The sequence below is a fragment of the Thermobia domestica genome, chromosome 2 (assembly GCF_964235325.1).
Source record: "Thermobia domestica chromosome 2, izTheDome1.hap1.1, whole genome shotgun sequence".
NCBI lineage: Eukaryota > Metazoa > Arthropoda > Insecta > Zygentoma > Lepismatidae > Thermobia > Thermobia domestica.
The window spans coordinates 258,796,762-258,817,636 of NC_137455.1; the positions used below are offsets into that span (position 1 = coordinate 258,796,762).

The 20,875-nt window shown below is 32.2% G+C and overlaps 1 protein-coding gene across 1 annotated transcript in view; it reads right to left on the bottom strand.

The window, feature by feature from the left end:
• Nucleotides 1-428: 428 nt before the first annotated feature.
• Nucleotides 429-20,875, bottom strand: part of LOC145678464 (osteoclast-stimulating factor 1-like) — a 42,158-nt gene continuing 21,711 nt past the window's right edge. The window contains exons 5-6 of the mRNA XM_081748629.1: nucleotides 15,313-15,561; nucleotides 429-5,120 (exon numbers count right to left, since the gene is read on the bottom strand). Of these exons, the coding sequence (XP_081604755.1) occupies nucleotides 15,319-15,561 (243 nt within the window). The 3' untranslated portion in view covers nucleotides 429-5,120; nucleotides 15,313-15,318. The remainder of the gene's footprint in view (nucleotides 5,121-15,312; nucleotides 15,562-20,875) is intronic.

Consider the following 20,875-nt stretch of genomic DNA (forward strand, 5'->3'; position numbering starts at 1 on the left):
ATAATAATACGCATCACGTTGGTTTGACCTGATCTTTATCGTTTTTCTTAATTCAATTAAATAATACTTCTACCGAAATATCTGAATACTTGTAATAATGTTACACAGATACAACTCATAGACAAATAAAAAATAATATATGAATACTTCTTCCGAAATCTAGAGTGTAACTTTTAATCATTGATTTAATTCAAGAAACTCGCGATAGACAAATAAAAAATAATATATGAATACTTCTTCCGAAATCTAGAGTGTAACTTTTAATCATTGATTTAATTCAAGAAACTCGCGATCCAGTGGCCGATTAATTAGCCGTCTTTGCCACATAGTCGCCAGTTAAATTCCTAGTCCTATCCAGTACTAAATAATGCTACTAAATTATTTTTAGTTAAGTAGTCATTTTTAGATCACAGACACACACAAAGATATCGAATTTATACTCATGAAATAATATATTTCAAAGAAAAAAAGATAATACAAGCTTATATTTATCATTTTATCATACAGAATAATACATAAAAAATAGGACTAGCTCAGGAGAGTAATGCTCCCGGAAGTAGGAACGAAAAACAGTTCTGGTTGGTTGGCGTTATCCATTTCTTGCCACATTGCATTTAAATAGCAGAAATCAAACGATTGCTGGTGTCAGTCTTCGTGGCCGAGTGGGCTAGCGCTATATGCTAGTAACGACTATCGCTTTTGGCGTGAGTTCAAACCCGGCCCAAGGATATATATATATATTTACATTTTTATAACACTTTTTAAATTAAAATAAGATGAAAATAATACTCAAAAAAGTGATTTACTTACTTTTGTACAAGTAATAGTAGTAGTAATAGGAACGGGTTAGAAGCCCCGCAGAGCTCGTTGTGTTCCCCTTGTACTCCATGATATGAGCTCGTTGTGTTCCCCTTGTACTCCATGATATAAATTTTGTGACTAACTTAAAACAGCTGGCTAGAGTAGCGCGCGAAAAATGGACTTCCGGGAGCATTACTCTCCCAAACGGGTCGTTAAAAAATGCCTATTTAAAACTATTATAAAACTTTATTTCTCTTAATGTTGAGAATGTATTACAACTACAATGTTCAAAATGTAAATACGGAAAATTTAATAGAATTCAACTGGTCTATTCTTTATCACAGGTGTTGGAGATCATGAAATGCGAGAAAATGAACTTACTTGTTACATCACATTAAAGAAAAACCTTCAACTGTACAATTACCAGCAAAACTAAAATTCACCCTTGCATATCCTTTGGACCTAATGGAACAATTCAAATATAATTTTCTTAAAAGTTCAGAGAAAACAATGTAACTTGCTGTATGTTACTCATGCTATATTGAAAATGGTCAGTTCATTGAAAGTTATAAGAACACATTAGCATTTAAATCTACTATGGCTAATAATCTTATATTTCAATTACATACAACAATAACAAATTGCGTAATAACTGCAATAATAATAAATATTCCATATAGTTACACTCTTGTCAAACAAGAATATTAGAAGAGTTAAGTACAAAATAACACAATACTTGAACAAAATACTATTGAACACAAGATAACCCTGTTCGTAGAATTAAGTTGGTAAACTACAACTGAGACAAGAGTTCTTCAAGTGTCATTTCTTGGCATATCACTAAAAATATTATACATATAGGACATCTGAAAGATAAGTAAGTGTCTACAGTAAAGATATTATACTACTATTTTATCAATAATCGCACACATATTAAGTTTGCTTTCTTGTTGCATAACTTCGTTTAGATTGCCAAACACGCTAACCTTTTAAAACTTTAAGTAAATAAATTAACAATTCTAAATTGGAAAATAAAAGTCAATATACTGTAGAGACATGCAATATTGGCATCACTTTATTCTGTATTTATTTCTTTTGAAAGTTTATTGAAGGGTAGTCTCTGTATTATCACCCACATTATAACAATTAAATGAATTATGTAAAAATATTAAAAAAAAAAAAAAAAAAAAAGTAAACGACCAGCACCCTACACACTCATGACTAAGTCGGTATAATAAACAATCAGTCTCGCGTTATGACAGCTTTAATAGTCTATCACTACTTCTAACTATGTAAGTGGACTGCATAGGTACCAGTATTAACAGAAATTTCTACTTTTAATTTGAAAATGGTCCCATTATACTAAAATACTAATATTAAAGAGTTCCGCAAATCAGAATCCATTACACATTATTAACCACGAAATCATTAACAAGCATTTGAATACTCAATACTTAGAAGATATCTGATTTATTATTAACAATTTTCTTTTGTTTGTTATGAAGCCCGTCTATGCAGTAATTCTATAATCAACAACAAAAATAAAATATATTGATCGAGAATTTCCTGAGACGAAAGGCTTATGCATCAAGATTTCAAACAAATAAAGCTCACACGAACTGAAGAGAAAGAGATCAGATTTTTCAATAGGAATGTACAAGCTCAACAGGCACATATGCTAAATTCTTGAAAAAGGAAAAAAAATCTTTCAGTTTTACGTCCCATGGTTATGCCGGTTAGGCTAAAGGAGACGGTGATTATGAGAAATGAATGAAATGGTGGAATGAAGAAAGTGGGAGGAAACGGGAGAACCCCGAGGAAACCCACGCACACGGTGTTTGTCCACCACAAAGTTCACTTGGCGTGGGCTGGGATCGAACCCGGGACCTCAAGCACCAGAGGTGAACGCTCTTCCACTGAGCCACCGCAGCCCTCTTGCAAAAGGAGTTTTAACATTGAGAATATTAGTTAATACATATGTTTGTCACTAGATGCATGGAACACATTTCTAATATTGAACTCACCTCGATAGTTTCTTGGAACGATTAATCGTTCAACTGTTTTTCCTACTTACATCATTTCTAGGGTTACAATTAAAATGAAGAATCAAAGACAATTTTTATCTTTACATCAAGCCAATTTCTACCCATTCTGGTCTAATAATTTAACTCACCCAGATTCTCACTGTAGATTAAAATTAGGTTAATGTTCATAACGTGTGTGTGTATGCTTGTCAAGATTTTACAATACTTCAAGAAAGAGGGCTAATAAATAATATAAACAAATAAAATTATATCTTTTATACAGTTATAAAAAGTGCTTCGCTGTCATCGACAGATATCATTACTCAAATTGAGGAGTTTCTAATCCCAGGAAAAAGATAATGAACTGTCCACAGCAAACTATTACATATTAAAAATCGTAACAACTTTCTTGTATAAAAATGTAACTATTACAAAAATTTCCATAACACTTTGGTCCAACATATTGCACTTACGACGTGATACATAAAGGTATCGTGTAAACCATTAAGATACTTGAAAAATTTAATCAAAAGAATTCTTACTCTTAAAGAGAATTATTTAACACACTTTTTAACGGTAATTTTAAGTAATACCTACGATAATTTGATAATACAAGGCTAATTATTTCTACTTTTCTTGTGCATTGCGCTTTCCACACATTTCAAATGGTGTTACTTTTCTTAAGACAGATGACAACAAATACTGTGAATTAAAGAGAAACCTCATTTAACTTATTCTGAACATAAATGATCAATTTCTTTGTTAGTATGAAATTAAAATCTTGAAATTGTTTAGGAGTAGGCATTGTATTTCAGCGCATTACAAATCCATCAGGTTATTTAGAACAATGTAAAGATGTAATTACCAAATTAACATATGTTTCTTTGATTCAATCGCTACTATATCAGAAACGATCAAAACAATAATTTATAAACAAACACAGTTATTCTCATAAATAGATACCTATAAGTTGCATATATATATATATATATATATATATATATATTATAATTTTAATTTTTTTTTTTTAAACAGTAAGTAACTCTCCATTTCCTCCATTTCGTTACATTGTATCCATTATATACATTGTTAGCGTTTCTGTCTTGTCAACTCACGCATATATATTTGTTTACATTAGACACTACACAGACCACAATTTTAGAATAATAATCTTCGAACTAAATATGAAACTTTGTTTTGAACCGTTATTTTACTTTATCAAGTGATACCTCACAATTACGATTTTGTTACTTTGATGCTTTTAACATTTATCTTAAATTTCGGAACACAATATGTTAAATTTTGCAATTGAGATACTGAATTCAATTCAAAGAATCAGATGTTAATAATAATTTCTGTATTTCAGATATGAAAGTGAGTTTAAAAACTCATAAAAACTACATTAAAATTACGAAATACTGTACTAATTAGCTTTGCATTAATCACAATTCAACAAAAATAAAAATCAGTTTAACTGCGTAAGCTTCTTTTCTTATAATTATTTGTAAATTATCACATGCTATAAAAACTGCATTTTAACACCGGAACACTATGACGAAACTTATGTTAGGGATGACATAAATAACACCTTTACAATTGATCTTGAATTTTGCCTCACATTTTCACACTTTTGGAAAAAAAAAATAATTTACAAAATGCTGTAGTCTGTAACAGCCAGTGTTTTCGAACTCTTGTTGTTGATCAGCACGTCTGTAAGTTAACCATGTCATGCGCTTTGGTAACATACTGCTCAACAATTAGGGAACTTAAAACCATTCACTATTTTAGTTTATAACATTTTTAATATATATAAAAAATTACATAGTATAATCTTATCTTTTTCTTCACTAGTTAAAATATATGAAAACATATAAAATTCAACGTATAAAGAAGTTACACTCTCAACTACAATAAACCATCATATAAAATATTAAAATAAAAAGCATGTCTTTTTACTTCGTGTCATATATTACTACAGAGGTAATTGATTATCTGTCCTCATTTAAGCATCCGTGTTACGCTATTTTAAGGCCACTACATTGTTAGCGTTTCTGTCTTGTCAAAAACACAGAAACTTCTATTTAAGGATGATATAATTTATTCTTACTTTTTAATATACTCAAAAAGGAAGACTAGAGTAATTATTATTACAAAAGTATATACTTTTTCTGCGAGATACGTAAATTACATAAGAAACAACTCCCATCTCACGTTTTGGCACTCACTCGCAGGTTCACTATGTTGCTGTATCTTTTGAAGCAGTAAACTGTACGATTAATTTTAAACTGAGATGAGCTGAAATAAAAATGACAAAATATAATTAATATAAAAACAAGAACGTCTAAACAAAATTCTTAGCACAAATAGTCTGTTACAAAGTAAATACACGAAAGATATTTGATGCAATCAGGAAAACAGCATTGGAAATAAACACAGACCTATTTGAATATATATATATATATATATATATATATATATATATATATATATAGAGAGAGAGAGAGAGAGATCATACTTTTACTTAAAAACCTGAAATAACGGCGATAATATTGACGTGCTAACCACACATCAAACGTTCTTAAAGTCGGGGCCATGGATAAGCGACTATTTTTCCTGGAAGAAGGAAGACATTCCTCTACCCCCTATGGCTTAGCAACCGCAAACTGCACTGGAGGTCGCGAAGGACTAATGATGCCAGATTTCTAAACTGAATGAACTGGTTCCTCTCTGTTTTGAAGGTTTCCATTCCAGATTGTCATATGGGAACAGCAGAAGTAAAAACTTATTTTTTAGTTCAACCTAGACACAACTTGCATTATGTTAGTATTCAGAAGTTTTCGATAAAGTGATATGTTTATTTATTGCCCATAAAATATCTGTAGGGAAAATGAGCTAACGAAGTATCTCATTTTTTTAAAACGGATTCTATTTTCTTCGGGATGACATTTTTTTAAAGGAAAAAAAGTATGGAAAGGGAAAAATTTACGCACTTAAAAGGTAAATATTTATTGATTTATTCTCAATTTCTGCAAGAGCCTAACTTTTGGCGCTATAGTTTGCAACTTAAGGCAGGTAGTAGGGTGATTTTCCTTTCTTCCCTTTATAGTTTTCCGATGTTTGCAAGCCATAATAAAATGAATCATATATTTGTAAATTTAAGCATGTTTTTTTTTAAGTTTATAATATATATATATATATATATATATATATATATATATATATATATATATAAAGAAAGAAAGAAGGAAAGACAGTATGTCTTACGTCTTCATCCACGATTGAGCAACAACACAAAAAGAAGTTAAAAGTTAAAACTTTTTTGTATTGTTTTGCAAATTAAAGAAACGAAGAGAAGGAAGTGAAAATCTTAGCTTGGAATGTTTTCTCAAAAAATTTAATTCCTTATAGAACGCTTCAATTTATTGTTTATGACCATCAATGTTTTTCACAGTTGTCAGTTGGTAAGTTTTAGTTCCCTATTTTCCCTTGAGATTTTGTTCGAAGAGATTGTAGTATGCTGGTGGTGTCTACGTATTTTCTTGCTGATTGGAAATGTCTAATTTCTTTCGGGGGTACCAGAGGATAAGCAACCTAGTCCTTCTGGCCAGAAAAGTCTAAGTAACAAATAAAAGAATCGTGTACTTGGAAGTGAAGCAAAGCAGAGGAAGCAAAACATGAAAGTTTCAGGGGACTGAAGGTGGTCGAAAGGGGCTCAAACCGTAGCTGCCCCTAGCTAGGGTCTGGTTTCGATATGAATATTGGTTAAGAAATCCGGGCGATATGTATCTTTTTTAATTAATGCTAATTATTCAACACTTATCCCCACAAAGCATTTAATTTTCTTATTACTAAGTGCAAAAATTGACGTACATTACTCTCAAAAGTCAAGGATAAAATTACTTAAAAAAAAAAAAAAAAAAAAAAACGAGAACATTTTCGAAAGAGAGGATAAAGATTATTTGAGAATCGAGACAAAACGAGACTTCTTCAACCTTAACAAGTCTCCTCTCGTGGACAACACTAGTCAAGGCTGAGTTAAATCGTTTTTCCGCGTTCCAAAACCAGTGACCTTACTTTAATCAAAGGAGATCACATATCGGAATAATATAAAATAATTCTAAACAACATTTATTTAATATCACCAGTTTATTGGCTTCAATGATGAAACCATACAGCCAGCCCACGTCACTAACCTTAGGATACGTTTTCATGTAAGATACTTGCACTCAATTGAATTACATTGATTTCAATACAAAAGTAAAGTATTTAGAGATATAATTCTCAACAGCTTGTTTTCAATTTTATTTTAAGTTTCGGTACTGACAGATTTATCAACCGAGTGCTAATCAAATTTGCAATTTTACTGACATTTTGCATTAATCTTTGTTTCCAATTACCTGAGGATATTTCTTTAGTAAAACTAAAATTATAATATTATAGAAATTGACCCCATTTCCCCTTCTCAGGAACAGAATTAAAAAAAGAAAAAGAAAGAAAGAAAGAAAATCCGAAGGTCGCGGCCTGTAATTTTTTGTAATGAGAAGTGTATGTGCTGAATTTTACGCCTTCTTAAGCGAATCCTCACATTCGGCATTTTCTAAACAAATAATCGGTAATTTGATTATTAATACAAACCCCCTCTTTTCTCCTATAGAAGCGAAGTTTTCGCAATCATTGAAACGTGTTTTCTGTTAATTTTAATGAAGAATTTATTCCTTAGTTCCATCTTCTTCACCTCAAGAATTTATGATATATTCTATTTTTGTGAAAAAAAAAGAAAAAAACTCTCTTTGTCTCCTATAGGACATATATTTTTAAAATTATTTTATTAGCCCTTGCCTTTTGACAAAGGAATATTCTGTACAAATCCATGTTTCTATCTATAATAGTTTGAGTAAAGTATTCATGAGTAAGTCACTTTAGATATAATCTTTTTTAATTTTTTTTAATATAATAGTGTATATATCTTTTTAAAAACTCATAAATAATTCGTGTTCAGTTTTGGTATTTTCGCCCTATTTGAATTTTGTTGGCACTCGATCATAACATTTTTCTTAGATCACTTTTTATTACACAATTCACGAGTCAATACGTTTCTACTACGGTTTTCTCAATGGCTCTCTCTAGAAGAAAGAACATATGGTGTCCAGACATTTTCAAGAAAAAAATTTGACAACCTTGTCCCTCAGCACGTGCAGAAAACACTTTTGTGGTCACTTGTGGTCATGCTTGTGGAAGGAGCTGTTTCTTACGAAGGGTATGGGTAAGGGTCGCTTAACGATGGCCGCGACTGTACCAATCATTCCGACAGCATGCTGTCATCGCTGCCAGCAAATGTTCTTCACACTTCATTTACTGGAATTAATCCTATTGTAAATATAGTCTTACCGTCTTATTCATTGTTCCTCAGGGGAGAGCGGTGGCTCAGTGGTAGAGCGTTCACCTCCGGTGCTTGGGGTCCCCGGTTCGATCCTAGTGCGCGCCGTGTGGACTGTGGTGGACAAACACCGTGCTCGTGGGTTTTTGCGGGGTTCTCCCGTTTCCTCCCACTTTCTTCATTCCACCATTTCATTCATTTCTCATCATCACAGTCTCCTTTGGCCTAACCGGCATATGCGTGGGACGTAAAACTTAAAGATTTCATTTCATTTTTCATTGTTCCTCCTGCTGGTTTAGTGGCTAGCGTATGCGTCTTTGATGCACGTGGTCTCAGATTCAATTCCCAGTGGGAGCACAAAAATTTAACTGTACAATCATTCGTTTTTATTAATCATTCCTCTTTCTTAGCCTAACAGGCATAATTCTGGGGTGTACAACTAAAAAAAGTCATTTAATCTTTCTTACTGATTCTTCGTACGCGTATTATTGTTGACTCATGTAACGTAATTTCCTTGATAATGACGAACGCATAATGTCAATACGATTATTTTAAATACACAAACTACAAACTGAAATGACTAACATTACAGTGCTAATGTGTTTATTCCAGAGCCGCTCCTATTCTCATTTTCAGTCACTCCAAGTATGAAAATCAACGAATATGCTGAGTTCGTATACATGTTAGTTCATAACTAATATTAAATAAAATGTAAATCACGATATGTTGGGCAATAAATATCCTGTCACTTACAAATATGAAGAAAATGAGAAAAACTAAATAAACGGAACAAAATTTGAAGGTTATCAACTGTCAAAAGACCACTACTGATAGCTATATGGTACATCTTAATATACGAGGTGTGTTGAAAGAGACCGAACTTCTGCTGTTCTTGCTGTATTGCGATGAACCTTAACTAGCTGAAACAAAACTTTGAACCTTTCTGTAAGTACACCAAAAAGTATTTGTTAATACATTACGTAGTTTCCAAGTTATAGAGTTTTACTTTCCTACAGGACTTTGTGGACTCCCTGTATAAACTTTCGATCGCTATCCTTTTTACAGTATCTCTCTCTATTGTCAATACGCCGTTGCCATCGTTTCCTTCAAATTTTGGAACGCCTGCTGAAATAACCTTTTTCGATGGTGTGGAGCACTCACGTTGCATTTTCCTGAATTTCTTCTATGGACTGGAAACGATGTTCTTTCAAAATGGTTTTAAGTTCGGGAAATAGTAAAACGATTTCTGGGGCCTAATCTGGAGAATAGGGTGCGTAGGGCACAACTTGAAGTGTGATGTTTTGCATTGCAATTTTTTTTTAGTCAGAATTTATTGTGATTTCGAGTTTAGCGTCCCTTTCAGCAGCAAGGCTATGTGAGACACGAACCTATTGATTAACATGGAATCCAAACTACATGAGCTCCCGCTGGCAGTCAAGATTTGATTGCAATGTAAAATGCAGCGGAATTTTGCGCAAAGTTCACTTATCTTCAAGGGGCAATATCTTATCTCTGATTATAAGAATTTCAGCACTTTTTGTATACCTATTAGCTTGAACTATCAGCTGTTAAAGAATGTTAGGCCTGACCCGCTGCAACTCATACCCTGAGATTTGACACACTAATGCCATCTTGCGCGCAAAAAGCTTAATACTTGATTTTCAGACTGCCTGATGTTTTTAAAAATAAAATTACAATTTCGTCTCTACAAAATTAAACATACATACCACATTCAGTATTTAGTTCTTATTTTTGTTAAGTATTGGTACTTCTTCTGGGAACGATGGGATTTAAGTGAGCAAAGAATTAAAAGAACAACTCAATAATTGTCAAATCATATCGCAAATAACAAGTTACCTTTCAAAACTTGCTACAATCTTTTACCATTCACACAAAAATTGCTAAATTATGCAACAAATGAAAAGCTTATGTTAGTTAGCATACTTTCAGCTTTACTTAGCATTTTGGCTGAATGATTATCTAGTTACGTCAGAGAAGAGCACAGTGTAATGATAACTTGAAGTGTACAAGGAAATAATCGAATTATAAGGCGATATGCGTTTTCTTACTGTGGATTCAAATGGATGTGTCGATTCTTGGTGTGGTCTAGAATCGACAAACATTTTCAGGGTGTCCACTCTCAAAGCGTTTTGAAATTCCCGATTTTCCCGGCTCTACTAGATAAATTCCCGGTTATAACGGGCACTAAAAGACGAATATTTTGCGAAAGAGGCGGAAGAATTATTATTTAGTTCCCACCCGAACAACATAAAATTATACTATCGAAAGAAATTATATTTTCTTACCTGTTTTCATTACTTCCCGGTAAGTGCATTGATTTTTTCTTCCAGAAGAGCAGCTTCTTTTTTTGCCTCAGCAATTACCTTTGCCTTTTTAGGTTCCAATTCCAGTCTTTCTCGCGTCACACGTTTTCTCTCTTTTTCCATCTTTTCCTTTTCACTCAAATCCTTCGCCTTTTTCTTCAAATGTTCAGTATACCGAGCATGTGCATTTCTGGCCGCATGTATCATATCTTTGTTGATTTTAATTGACTCCAATCCACCTAATGCACTCACACCATCATACACTTGTCTCATGGCAATAAGGCTCTCCTGTTTGATTCTCAAAAATGCATTCAGAATTTACAGAAAATCTTCTCTCTACTGATGCATTTCCGTGTGACAGTATCAAAATACATTGTATAAAATCATTGAGTTCTTGTACACTGTCCTCACTGAATACGCTAAGAAGTTCAACATAAAATGGATCCAGACGCTTCTCCTTTCTTTTAAACGTTTTGCACTGATGAATAGATTCAGGTGACGAAAATACCTTCCAATATTGTCCCATAATTTTATCTGCTTTGCTTCCGTAAACCATTGTTTAGCTACCATCTCCAAAGATAATGTCAAACGCTTCTCCGCTAGCGTCAGGTTGTGACCAATAAGCACAGGGTCGAGACACGAAATAGCTCGAGTAAGTTTGTATTTCAATGGTGACCTATCCATTATTTTACTAATCATCGCTGCGATAGCTTCTCTGCACGTTCGTCGCAGTGTTAGCTTGTCTAGATCCGTTATTTCCTTGATTCCACGCATGGCATCCCTAGTTGCAAAGCCTATATCCACATCTTTAGCAGGAAGAAGATTGTTTGGATCTGATATATCTATTTTTTAAACAGGTGCACCTGCTTTATTAAGAACATCACCCTTCACTATTTTTTCCATTAATCTTTGTACGAAAGAAGTGTGCTCTTCATGCAAAAAGGGTCCCATGGGTTGGTCTGTTTGAAATTCGGTCAGAAATGGTTCCACCATTGAAGCAATAGTTGAGAAAAATGTTAATTTTGGTGCTAGCATTTTGTCGTGCAAATTTCTTCTCTACAAATGAGAACGTTGTCGAGTTAGGTGTTTTCTTGTCCTTCTTGACACACGCAATATATATATATATATATATATATATATATATATATATATATATATATATATATATATATATATATATATATATATATATATATATATATATATATTAAATGAGGCAACATTAATAAGGTTCGAGATGTAACGTCACTGTTTTCAACCCATCTAACAGCACAAAACTTCTTTGGGAAAATATCAGATTCAGTGTAATAAGTGTAGTCCGACCTTCGTGCTGGCGAGTCTTTGAATAAATAAGACAAAGCACGTAAAACCCCCCACTAAGTCCCAATCTGTCTTCTGCATGTCGGTTTTGAACGCCCCATTAACTACATGAAGACCGCAACTACCAATGCTTAACAACACTGGACTTTCTGGCGTATGTTGCTGTTCAAGTTGCAAATCTGACAATAGTTTAAAATTGACACTTGGCCCATCCTGAATGAGGTTCTTTAAAACGTCCGAAGATACCTTTTAACACATCTGACGCTGTTGAGTATCCGAGAAAAACAGATGTAAACATCTTGTTGTAACAAGAGATTTATTTGAATCCCAAAATCGTACATGTAAATCCATTTGTTGCCTCTGAGAAACTTTATTCAATGATTCGTCGAAGCAGATCACAACGTAGGTGCAGTCTTTTAATAACCTCTGAAGCTCTCGCTCGAAATAGGGTGCTAATCCAAACACTACTGTGTACCCCACTTTAGTTCGATGCTATTGCATTTTTTCTGCAATATCACTGTCAGAAAACATCAATTTAAATGTTGATGCACAACGCTCAGCTTCTCGGAGAGACATATGGTTCATCACAATTTGTAAACACCAAAGCACCTCAGCTTTAGTAACTGAATCTGCTAATAGATAACGTTTAATACTCGGTTAAGAAGTAGAATGAATACTGCCTGACTGACAAGAAAAAGATGTGTCATTTTCAGTCGAAGATGTAGAAGTTGACGCATGACAATGATCGGTGCATGAACTTTGCTTACTATTAGTGTCGGACGAGTTTTTATGACAATGATCGGTGGATGTGCTTTGATGACTATTAGTTTTGGACGACTTCTTAAACGCAACATGAGTTAATCCATTCACAACGCAAATGAAAGTCCTCCAGCTGATTTTTCCACTGTATTAGGCAATAAAAAATAATAAGAAAGCATAATAATATCTCGGCATATGTCGGCCTGATAGGGGCCAGAATTTCTTACCCAAAAAAGTTGCTTTTTTTTAAAAAAAAAAAATGCCTAATTTTGGTTAGATAAGGTCAGTTTTGGTTAGGTTGGGTTAGGTCAGGCCTGGTTAGGTTAGATTTGTTTCGTTATTTATGTTTGTACTTACTATCACAGTTTGTATAGATTGGCCCGCAAGAATTTGTGCAAGAAACTTCAATATTTCGCTTACATTAAAGTGGATTATTGCCGGGACCGGAGTAGCGATTGCTCATCAGACGCAATCCCACACTCGCTGTTTCATACATGTTCATGAACAATTTATTTATTTTCTGTGGTGTGGAATCACTGTAACAAAAGCCTTTCTACTGTTATTCCATAATGTTAAGAGAATAATGACAATCAAGACGTAATATGCTCCTTTGTACTTATTGTGCTGATGTTACCACACGTGATTTAAAAAAAAAAAAAAAAATGGACTAATGACTTTCTTACTGACTATTTTGTCTTTTTTAGTCACTTCGTGATGCAGAAGTAACTTTTGCCTAATCCAGAAAATTAATGCCCTCCTTTATTTTGGCATTCCGCGCCTGAAAACTGCTTTCGTTTTACATATTTGCTCACATCCGTACATTTGAAGTATTTTTAAAACCAGCTTTAAAGATACTCAATAAACTTGTACGCCATTAATAAATGTTTTATGAGGACCAGTCCTACAACCTCCTGATGCCGCTTAAATGTCAGATAAGAACGGGATGATAAGTGATCACAATATTAATATATTATGTAAAATGAGAACTACTGCCGCAACATCTTGAAAGTTTTAAATTACTCAATAAAGTTGTATACCAATAAATATTCCCTTAGGGCAAGCCCTACAACTTCCTGAAGTCTCTTAATCGTCAGATAAGATAATGGAATGATACCACTTACCACAGTACTAATGTGTTATTTTACGTAAAATAATAACTACTGCAGCAACATCTTGCTAACTTATCTGGTGGTTAAAGATATCAGGAGAATGTAGAACCAAACCTATTACTAAACAAGCAATCATAACTGCCAACTAGACAATCTTATTCCCGCCATTTACTATTCGCATTCATTTTTACATTGCTATTCATTTTAAACAAAAATAATAATAAAGAATATATCAAAGAAACAATTCGTACTACTTAAAGTTGAATTATAGTTAAATAATTATTCATATTTTTTTTCTTAAAAGACTAAGGTCACAACAAAAGACCGCACACATGATTGAAACCTGAAAGAGCGTTGTGTTGTAGTCAGCAAACAACCCCCTATACAAAACATGTTCGATAAGCGAACCACAACGTAGGATTCAAGCGAGCGCCTGTTTCACCGTTGCTACGTTCACTTGCGATTCACCATTGATGCTGAATTCGGACGACCCAAACGGTGGATACCGACAGGATGACGCTGGAACCGACCCAACGAATCATGAATTCAGAAGCGCCCAGTGACTTACCGATAGAAAACAATTGAGCTACGCCTTGCGTTTTTAACTTTCGGCCTTCTTCGGCTATTATCGTCGTGTTTCCCGGTTCTTTGGAGAAATTCCCGGCTTTTTCCCGGTTCATGAAATTCCCGGCTTTTTCCCGGTGGGTGGACATCCTGATTTTCTATTACTTTTGCAGCTTTCTTTTCTTTCCTTCTTTTTTATTTTATTTTTTAATCCGGTACATTAGAAGTGGCAATGTGAAAGACTACGACAGTTAACTGTAGGATCAGACACGTCAATCTATAATACTCAAACATATATGAAGCTGTACCATAATCTACGTTCAAGGAAGAGAAACAGAGACAAAAATTTCAATAATTACTTAGTATTTCCAAAACATACAAAAATTCATTATGGTTGGTTTCGAGAAATCATTCGAATGGAATTACAATTTAATATTAAACTACTCTTTATGGATTTATCCGGAAAGAGAGAATTATACCACCATATAAATACATTAGAGGTATTTTTGAGGAAACCTTTTTAACAAAATTCCCTATTAAACTTTTTTCTTTCTTTCTTTTGCTTTCGATGAAATAAGTTTAAAATTTGATCTCCATATGGAATAGGGCTACTTCAAGGTTTCCAATACCAATGACAAGAATGAATTTGAAACTCTAGTGTTTAAACAAGCAGGGAACAATAAAATGTCTAAATACTTGAAAACTAAATTTCTTTCTTTTAAAGATATATATATATATATATATATATATATATATATATATATATATATATATATATATATATATATATATATATATATTAAACCATCTTTATCACTATCGTCGCTTGAAGAAAGAAAAAGAAAAAGAAAACCTGCTTGAACCATTTTAAAAGCAGGTAGTTTCTACTTGGAAGTGATACAGGATACTTAACTAGATTGTGTTGGCTGAAAATTAAAAGTTACATTATGCGTTAACTTGACAGCAGTGGCCTGAAAACGAAAAGAGAAGAATATAATTCACATACTTTCTATGGTACAAAATATAAACATTACCTTTTGTTAATCAGAATCATCATCCCCATCATACTCAGTTGCAGCATATGTTACATCGCTGTTACGAGTTTTCGGTGCGATATTTGCTTGAAGGACATTTTTTACAGCAGGACTTACGGCAAGATCAAGAGGCGTTTGACGATCATTATTACGAAGATTAGGGTCTGCTCCATATTTCAACAACAATTCCACTATCTTCAAGTGACCACGTGATGCAGCAGCATGTAAAGGACTATCACCAAGCTTGTTCTGCAATTACGAGAAAAGTGAACCAAATGTTATCTACGAAATATCATCAAACTTGTGTTTATTACATAGAGCGGACCACGATTAATAAACAGATACTCCTGACAATTTATATTAACACTTCAAATTGAATTTTTGCAGCTTCCTTTTGTATATTGACATGGAGGAAGAAATGCTACCTCTTTAATAAAACTTTGGGAGCGAAACATGCAAAGGAAAGAAACACTCATTTATGCATTCACCAGACAATTATGGATCTTGTCTTTATCTTGATAGTTAAGTCTTAGTTCAATATGTAGGATTCAAATTGACGTTGAAATTCAGGGAAATGCGTAGTCAAATTAAAATGAGTCAGGGAAAGCCACGAAATGCTTGAAAATACATCTACATTCAGAGAAATGTCTGTTTCACAGGAGAGTCAGGAAATACTTTTAGCTGTGGGCACAGAAAATATGAAGAACGCATCAGAGAATCAAGAGAGATTTAAAATGACGATGATAAGAAAAAGGATGAAGAGAGAAAACTGCCTTTAGAAATAAAGAAGCTTGAGGAGTGCTGAAAGGCATTCTTTCAAGCTTTGAAAGAACAAATTAAATCAAACATTCAAAGGTTACAGAAGAAACAAATTAGGTTTGTTGGTTTCAGATAAAGAGATGGGACAATTTATGATACTTGTTTATGTTTATGAATGTACTCAGAACGTTGACATTAAATATAGTATTAGTGTATAATTACTGCTGGGTACTAGTGTTTTATTGTATTCCAAATATAAGAAGTTAAATTCGTAATAAATATTTATAGTAAAAAAGTGAGCTTCTACTATATTTAAAAAATAAGAACAAAAGCCTATGGGGAGTGTACAGGCTGATTAACGAATGATTTTTCTTTTCTATATATAACCACAAATTATAATCTTGTGTGTCAGGAGAAACTTACGTTACGGGAATTCAGGAAAATCAATATCAGAATTTCAGTGTGAACCTTGATACGCAAATAGTATAGACTTTGGCATTTTTCGAATATTATCTTCTACATCATTCTTTTATTTTTCCAAATAAAAGCTTTTTCTTACGCATAGTTATTCTTTTAATTTTACCAATTAAATACACTACTACTACCCACTTAATAATTATACTAAAAAGATTACATATCATGCTATTGTTGTTTCTTTACTGGGTTTAAAATATTAATTTTCAATAAATAATAATAAACCTTAAACCTTAATAATAAAACTTATTTACATGCTGAGAACACATGAGAGCAGAAATGTAGCAGAAATACAGATTTTTCTCATATACTTCAATATTATTGTAACTCTATAATATAGAAAAAGACATAAATAATAATTTCCTTTTAACGTCAATTAATAAAAATGTAAAGTCTGAGGGTGTAGTCTATGTCAATTCTTAAAACACTGAAACGTCAAAAATTAAAGTAAAGATAAAAACAATTACTAAGTTATATTATAAATTCTAAAGTCAAGTCACATTTTATGATATACATCTACTATAGTTTATTAAAAAAAAGCCTCTAGAGATTAAAGTGTGTTTCCTATTATACAGTTGCAATAAAATTTTTGTCCGTGTTTAATAATAGTTTGAAATATGTTTATTAGAAGCAAACAGCAATACAGCCAGAAGTAGAAGTGCCCCTTACAAGAAAGAAAAAAAGTTTTACATAGGTCGCATGCAAATAGAATAACATTATACAACTGATTATACAAAAATGAATAAAAAAGATAAAATATTTATTGAAAAAAAAACATGCAGTATCTGTTACAAACTGGAAATACAAAAACTAGTGAAAAAAGAAGCATAATTAACATGCATATATATAAAAAAGGTATAGCATATAGGATTAGTATACAAAGTAAAATTCAAAATTGGATTATTATTAACCATGTAGTTGTAACTGTTTACAAAATAATAAAAGAAAAAAAATCAAAAATACACTTTGTAGCTGTTAATACAATATGAAAATAAATATTTCTAAGTTGAACGCTTCGGTAAAATACACAGATTAACAAGGCTAATAATAATAATGACGAAAAAATAAGCATAAAAAAGTCATATGACACAAATACAAAATCCATGACCAAGTTTCTTTATTATTATTATTATTATTATTATTATTATTATTATTATTATTATTATTATTATTATTATTTAATACAATATACGTAGTAAAGAAGGAATTAAACATAGAAGAAAAGAAAAGATGATAGGAAAATGAAGACGAGAGAACAATAAAAAAAACTAACAAAAAAAAATAAAAGAATCTTTCAAATGGCACCTACAAACTTTACTGAATGACATCCAGAAATATAATAAAAATAAGAAACATGTGTATCTGTTCATAATTAAAAAATTCTTACAATTTTGGCTTTAATATATATATATATATATATATAAAACAAATCCATACAATACTTAAAAGAATACAAAACCGAATTAAGAGAATTAGTTGCAAGCCTAAAGACGTTAAGACATTTCATAATTTATTTAAAAAATTAAAAAATAATTCACGCACCTTCTTGAATTTCTTATGAAACAAATCTAGAACTGGATAAAAGTTATTAGCTGTTTCTATACTTTTATGTATAGAAGACCTAGTTAGATATTTACTAATAAACGGAACAAATTTCCTAATGTTTCTGTGAGGAATTTTTAAAGAAAAAAAGTTCTCCAGAACAAAATCCCCATGCAGAATTACATGGAAACATTTCAAGTCAAAGAGCCGACGCCTGTCAGACAGAGGGGTAAGATTAAGATCCACCCTTATGTCTGACAAGCTCGCCCCTCCTTTTTCTTTAAACTTCCATTTTAACCAGGCTAGGAATGAATTTTGAACTGATTCAAGTGAAGAACTAAAATATTTTGCTTCACTATTCCAAATTACTGTACAATATTCAAGATGAGACCTAATATTGCACATATAGAGAATTTTGCAGGTGTTAATATTAGTAAAATTTCGACATAACCATTTAATCATTGTTAAATTCCTCCTAACTTTGGAGATGATAACCTGGAGATTTTTCTGAAAAAGCAATTTTTCATCTAATATTACTCCCAAGTCTCTTACATGCTTAACGAATTGAATATGTTGATTTCATATCCTGTATTTGTAAATGGAAGGGTTAATTTTTCTTGAAAATGTTATTCCTTGCGTTTTGTTAAAGTTCAGGGGTAGGGAATTCTCTTCGGACCATTTAACTATGATATCTATATTTTTTTGCAAAATGTCTTGATCTTGTTTTGACTTAATTTGACTGAATATTTTAATATCATCAGCATATAACAGATATTTACAAGTTAAATCAACACAAATGTCATTAATATACAGCAAAAACAATAGTGGACCAAGATTAGAACCCTGGGGTACCCCGGAGGTATTACTATGAATAGCAGACAGTTTCCCTTTATATTTTACGACAAATTTCCTTCCATTTAAATATAAAATCAACCAATCAATAACACAGTTAGGCAGATTATAACTTTTTAATTTGTTTATCAGTAAATGGTGTGGTAATTTATCAAATGCCTTAGCAAAGTCCAAGTAAATAGCGTCAACTTGACCACCCGCCCAAATAACTGGAAGGGTATAATGCATAAGACTTGCTAAATTAGTTATTACACATTTACCAGCCATAAATCCATGTTGGTTTATATTAATCTCATTCTTTACTTAATTATAAACATATTTATAAATTATTTTCTCAAAAATTTTCGGAATTACCTTCATTACAGAGATTGGTCGAAAATCATTAATAGACTTTCCATTAGTTTTAGGTATGGGTGTTATAGAAACCAATTTCCATACATCAGGATAATTACAAGTGGATAGACTCCAGTTAAACAAACAAGACAATACTGGTGCGATTATTTCACCTATTCCTTTAATAATGAAAGCTGGAATTCCGTCTAACCCACTTGACGATTTAATCTTTAAAGTTCTGATAGCTTACAATACATGTTGAGGAGTAATTTCTGGGAGTTTAACTTGACCAAATTCTTCAAATGAACATTGATTTCTAATAACACTAACCGAGAGATATTACCTTATTTTTAGGGCCATTTACGTATTTCCAAAATTTTTCAGGAGCAATTTTAAGATCATTTTCAATTTTACTAAAATGAATTTGTCTGTCCACATTTAATTGGGTTTTGAAAGCTCTTCTACAATTAGAAAAGACTACATAATCATTTTCATATAGAGAAGTTTTGTATTTTTTTATGAGCCTGATTTTTTATTTTCAATAAAGAGATCGATTTTTTTTGAATACCATAAGGGAGATTTAGATTTTTTAGGCCTAGATTTAGGAATATTACATTCAATCGCAGATTTAATAACTTCCTCTAGTTTGCGAGCTGCTAAATTGAGATCATCACTTAACAATATATTAGACCAATCAACATTAGCAATTTGAAGATACAAGGATAAGTAGTCACCTTTAGAATATAAAAATTTTTCAGTGGACTCATATACTTTATAAACATTGGATAAAAATACTTTCGTTACAATTGAATAATGGTGTACATCAGGAGCTACCATATATTCATCGTGTCTTTCGGACACTATAGATGCGTTAGTTAAAACTAAATCTAAATCTGATACCACTGGTTCAACACTTAGATTCGTATTATCCAAAAAAGTTGACAATAACTGAAACCTGACTTTAGAGTAATAGTGTATTCCTGGTAAAGGCTCTTTATTTAACCAATCTATTTTGGATATATTAAAATCTCCAAAAATTAATACATCATTTTTTAACAGGTCAAGTTTACTGGAAATACAAGTTAGATAGTTCTCAAATACTTCAAGAGGAAATGTTGGATGAAAATATACACAAGAAATTAGTTGATTTACACCTAAGTTCAATTCAAACACATTCATTTACACTTTCCAAATCATATCTTCGAAACACCTGAAAATTATTTCTGACAGCAATTAAAGAGCCACCTCCTCTTTCACCTCCTTCCACACCATAGCACCTGTCCGCTCTGAAACAAGTATAAGTATCTGGAAAATAATCCCGATCATTATGAATTTCAGATAACCAAGTTTCGGTTACAGCCACAATATCATAGTCACAACTAGAAATTGAGAAGAAGAACTCATTACTTTTAGTACGCAGTCCACGAACATTCTGGTACCAAATTTTAAGACTCTCCATGCTTAGCATGAGAGTCAGTATTCCTAGGAAGTTCATCCTGATTCCGTAATTTTCCAAAGAAAGGACCAATTAAAAGACTTCTAGGCCACACCTCAGGATCACTTAATAGAAAAGTCTTGTTCATTTACCTCAACATGGAAAGAA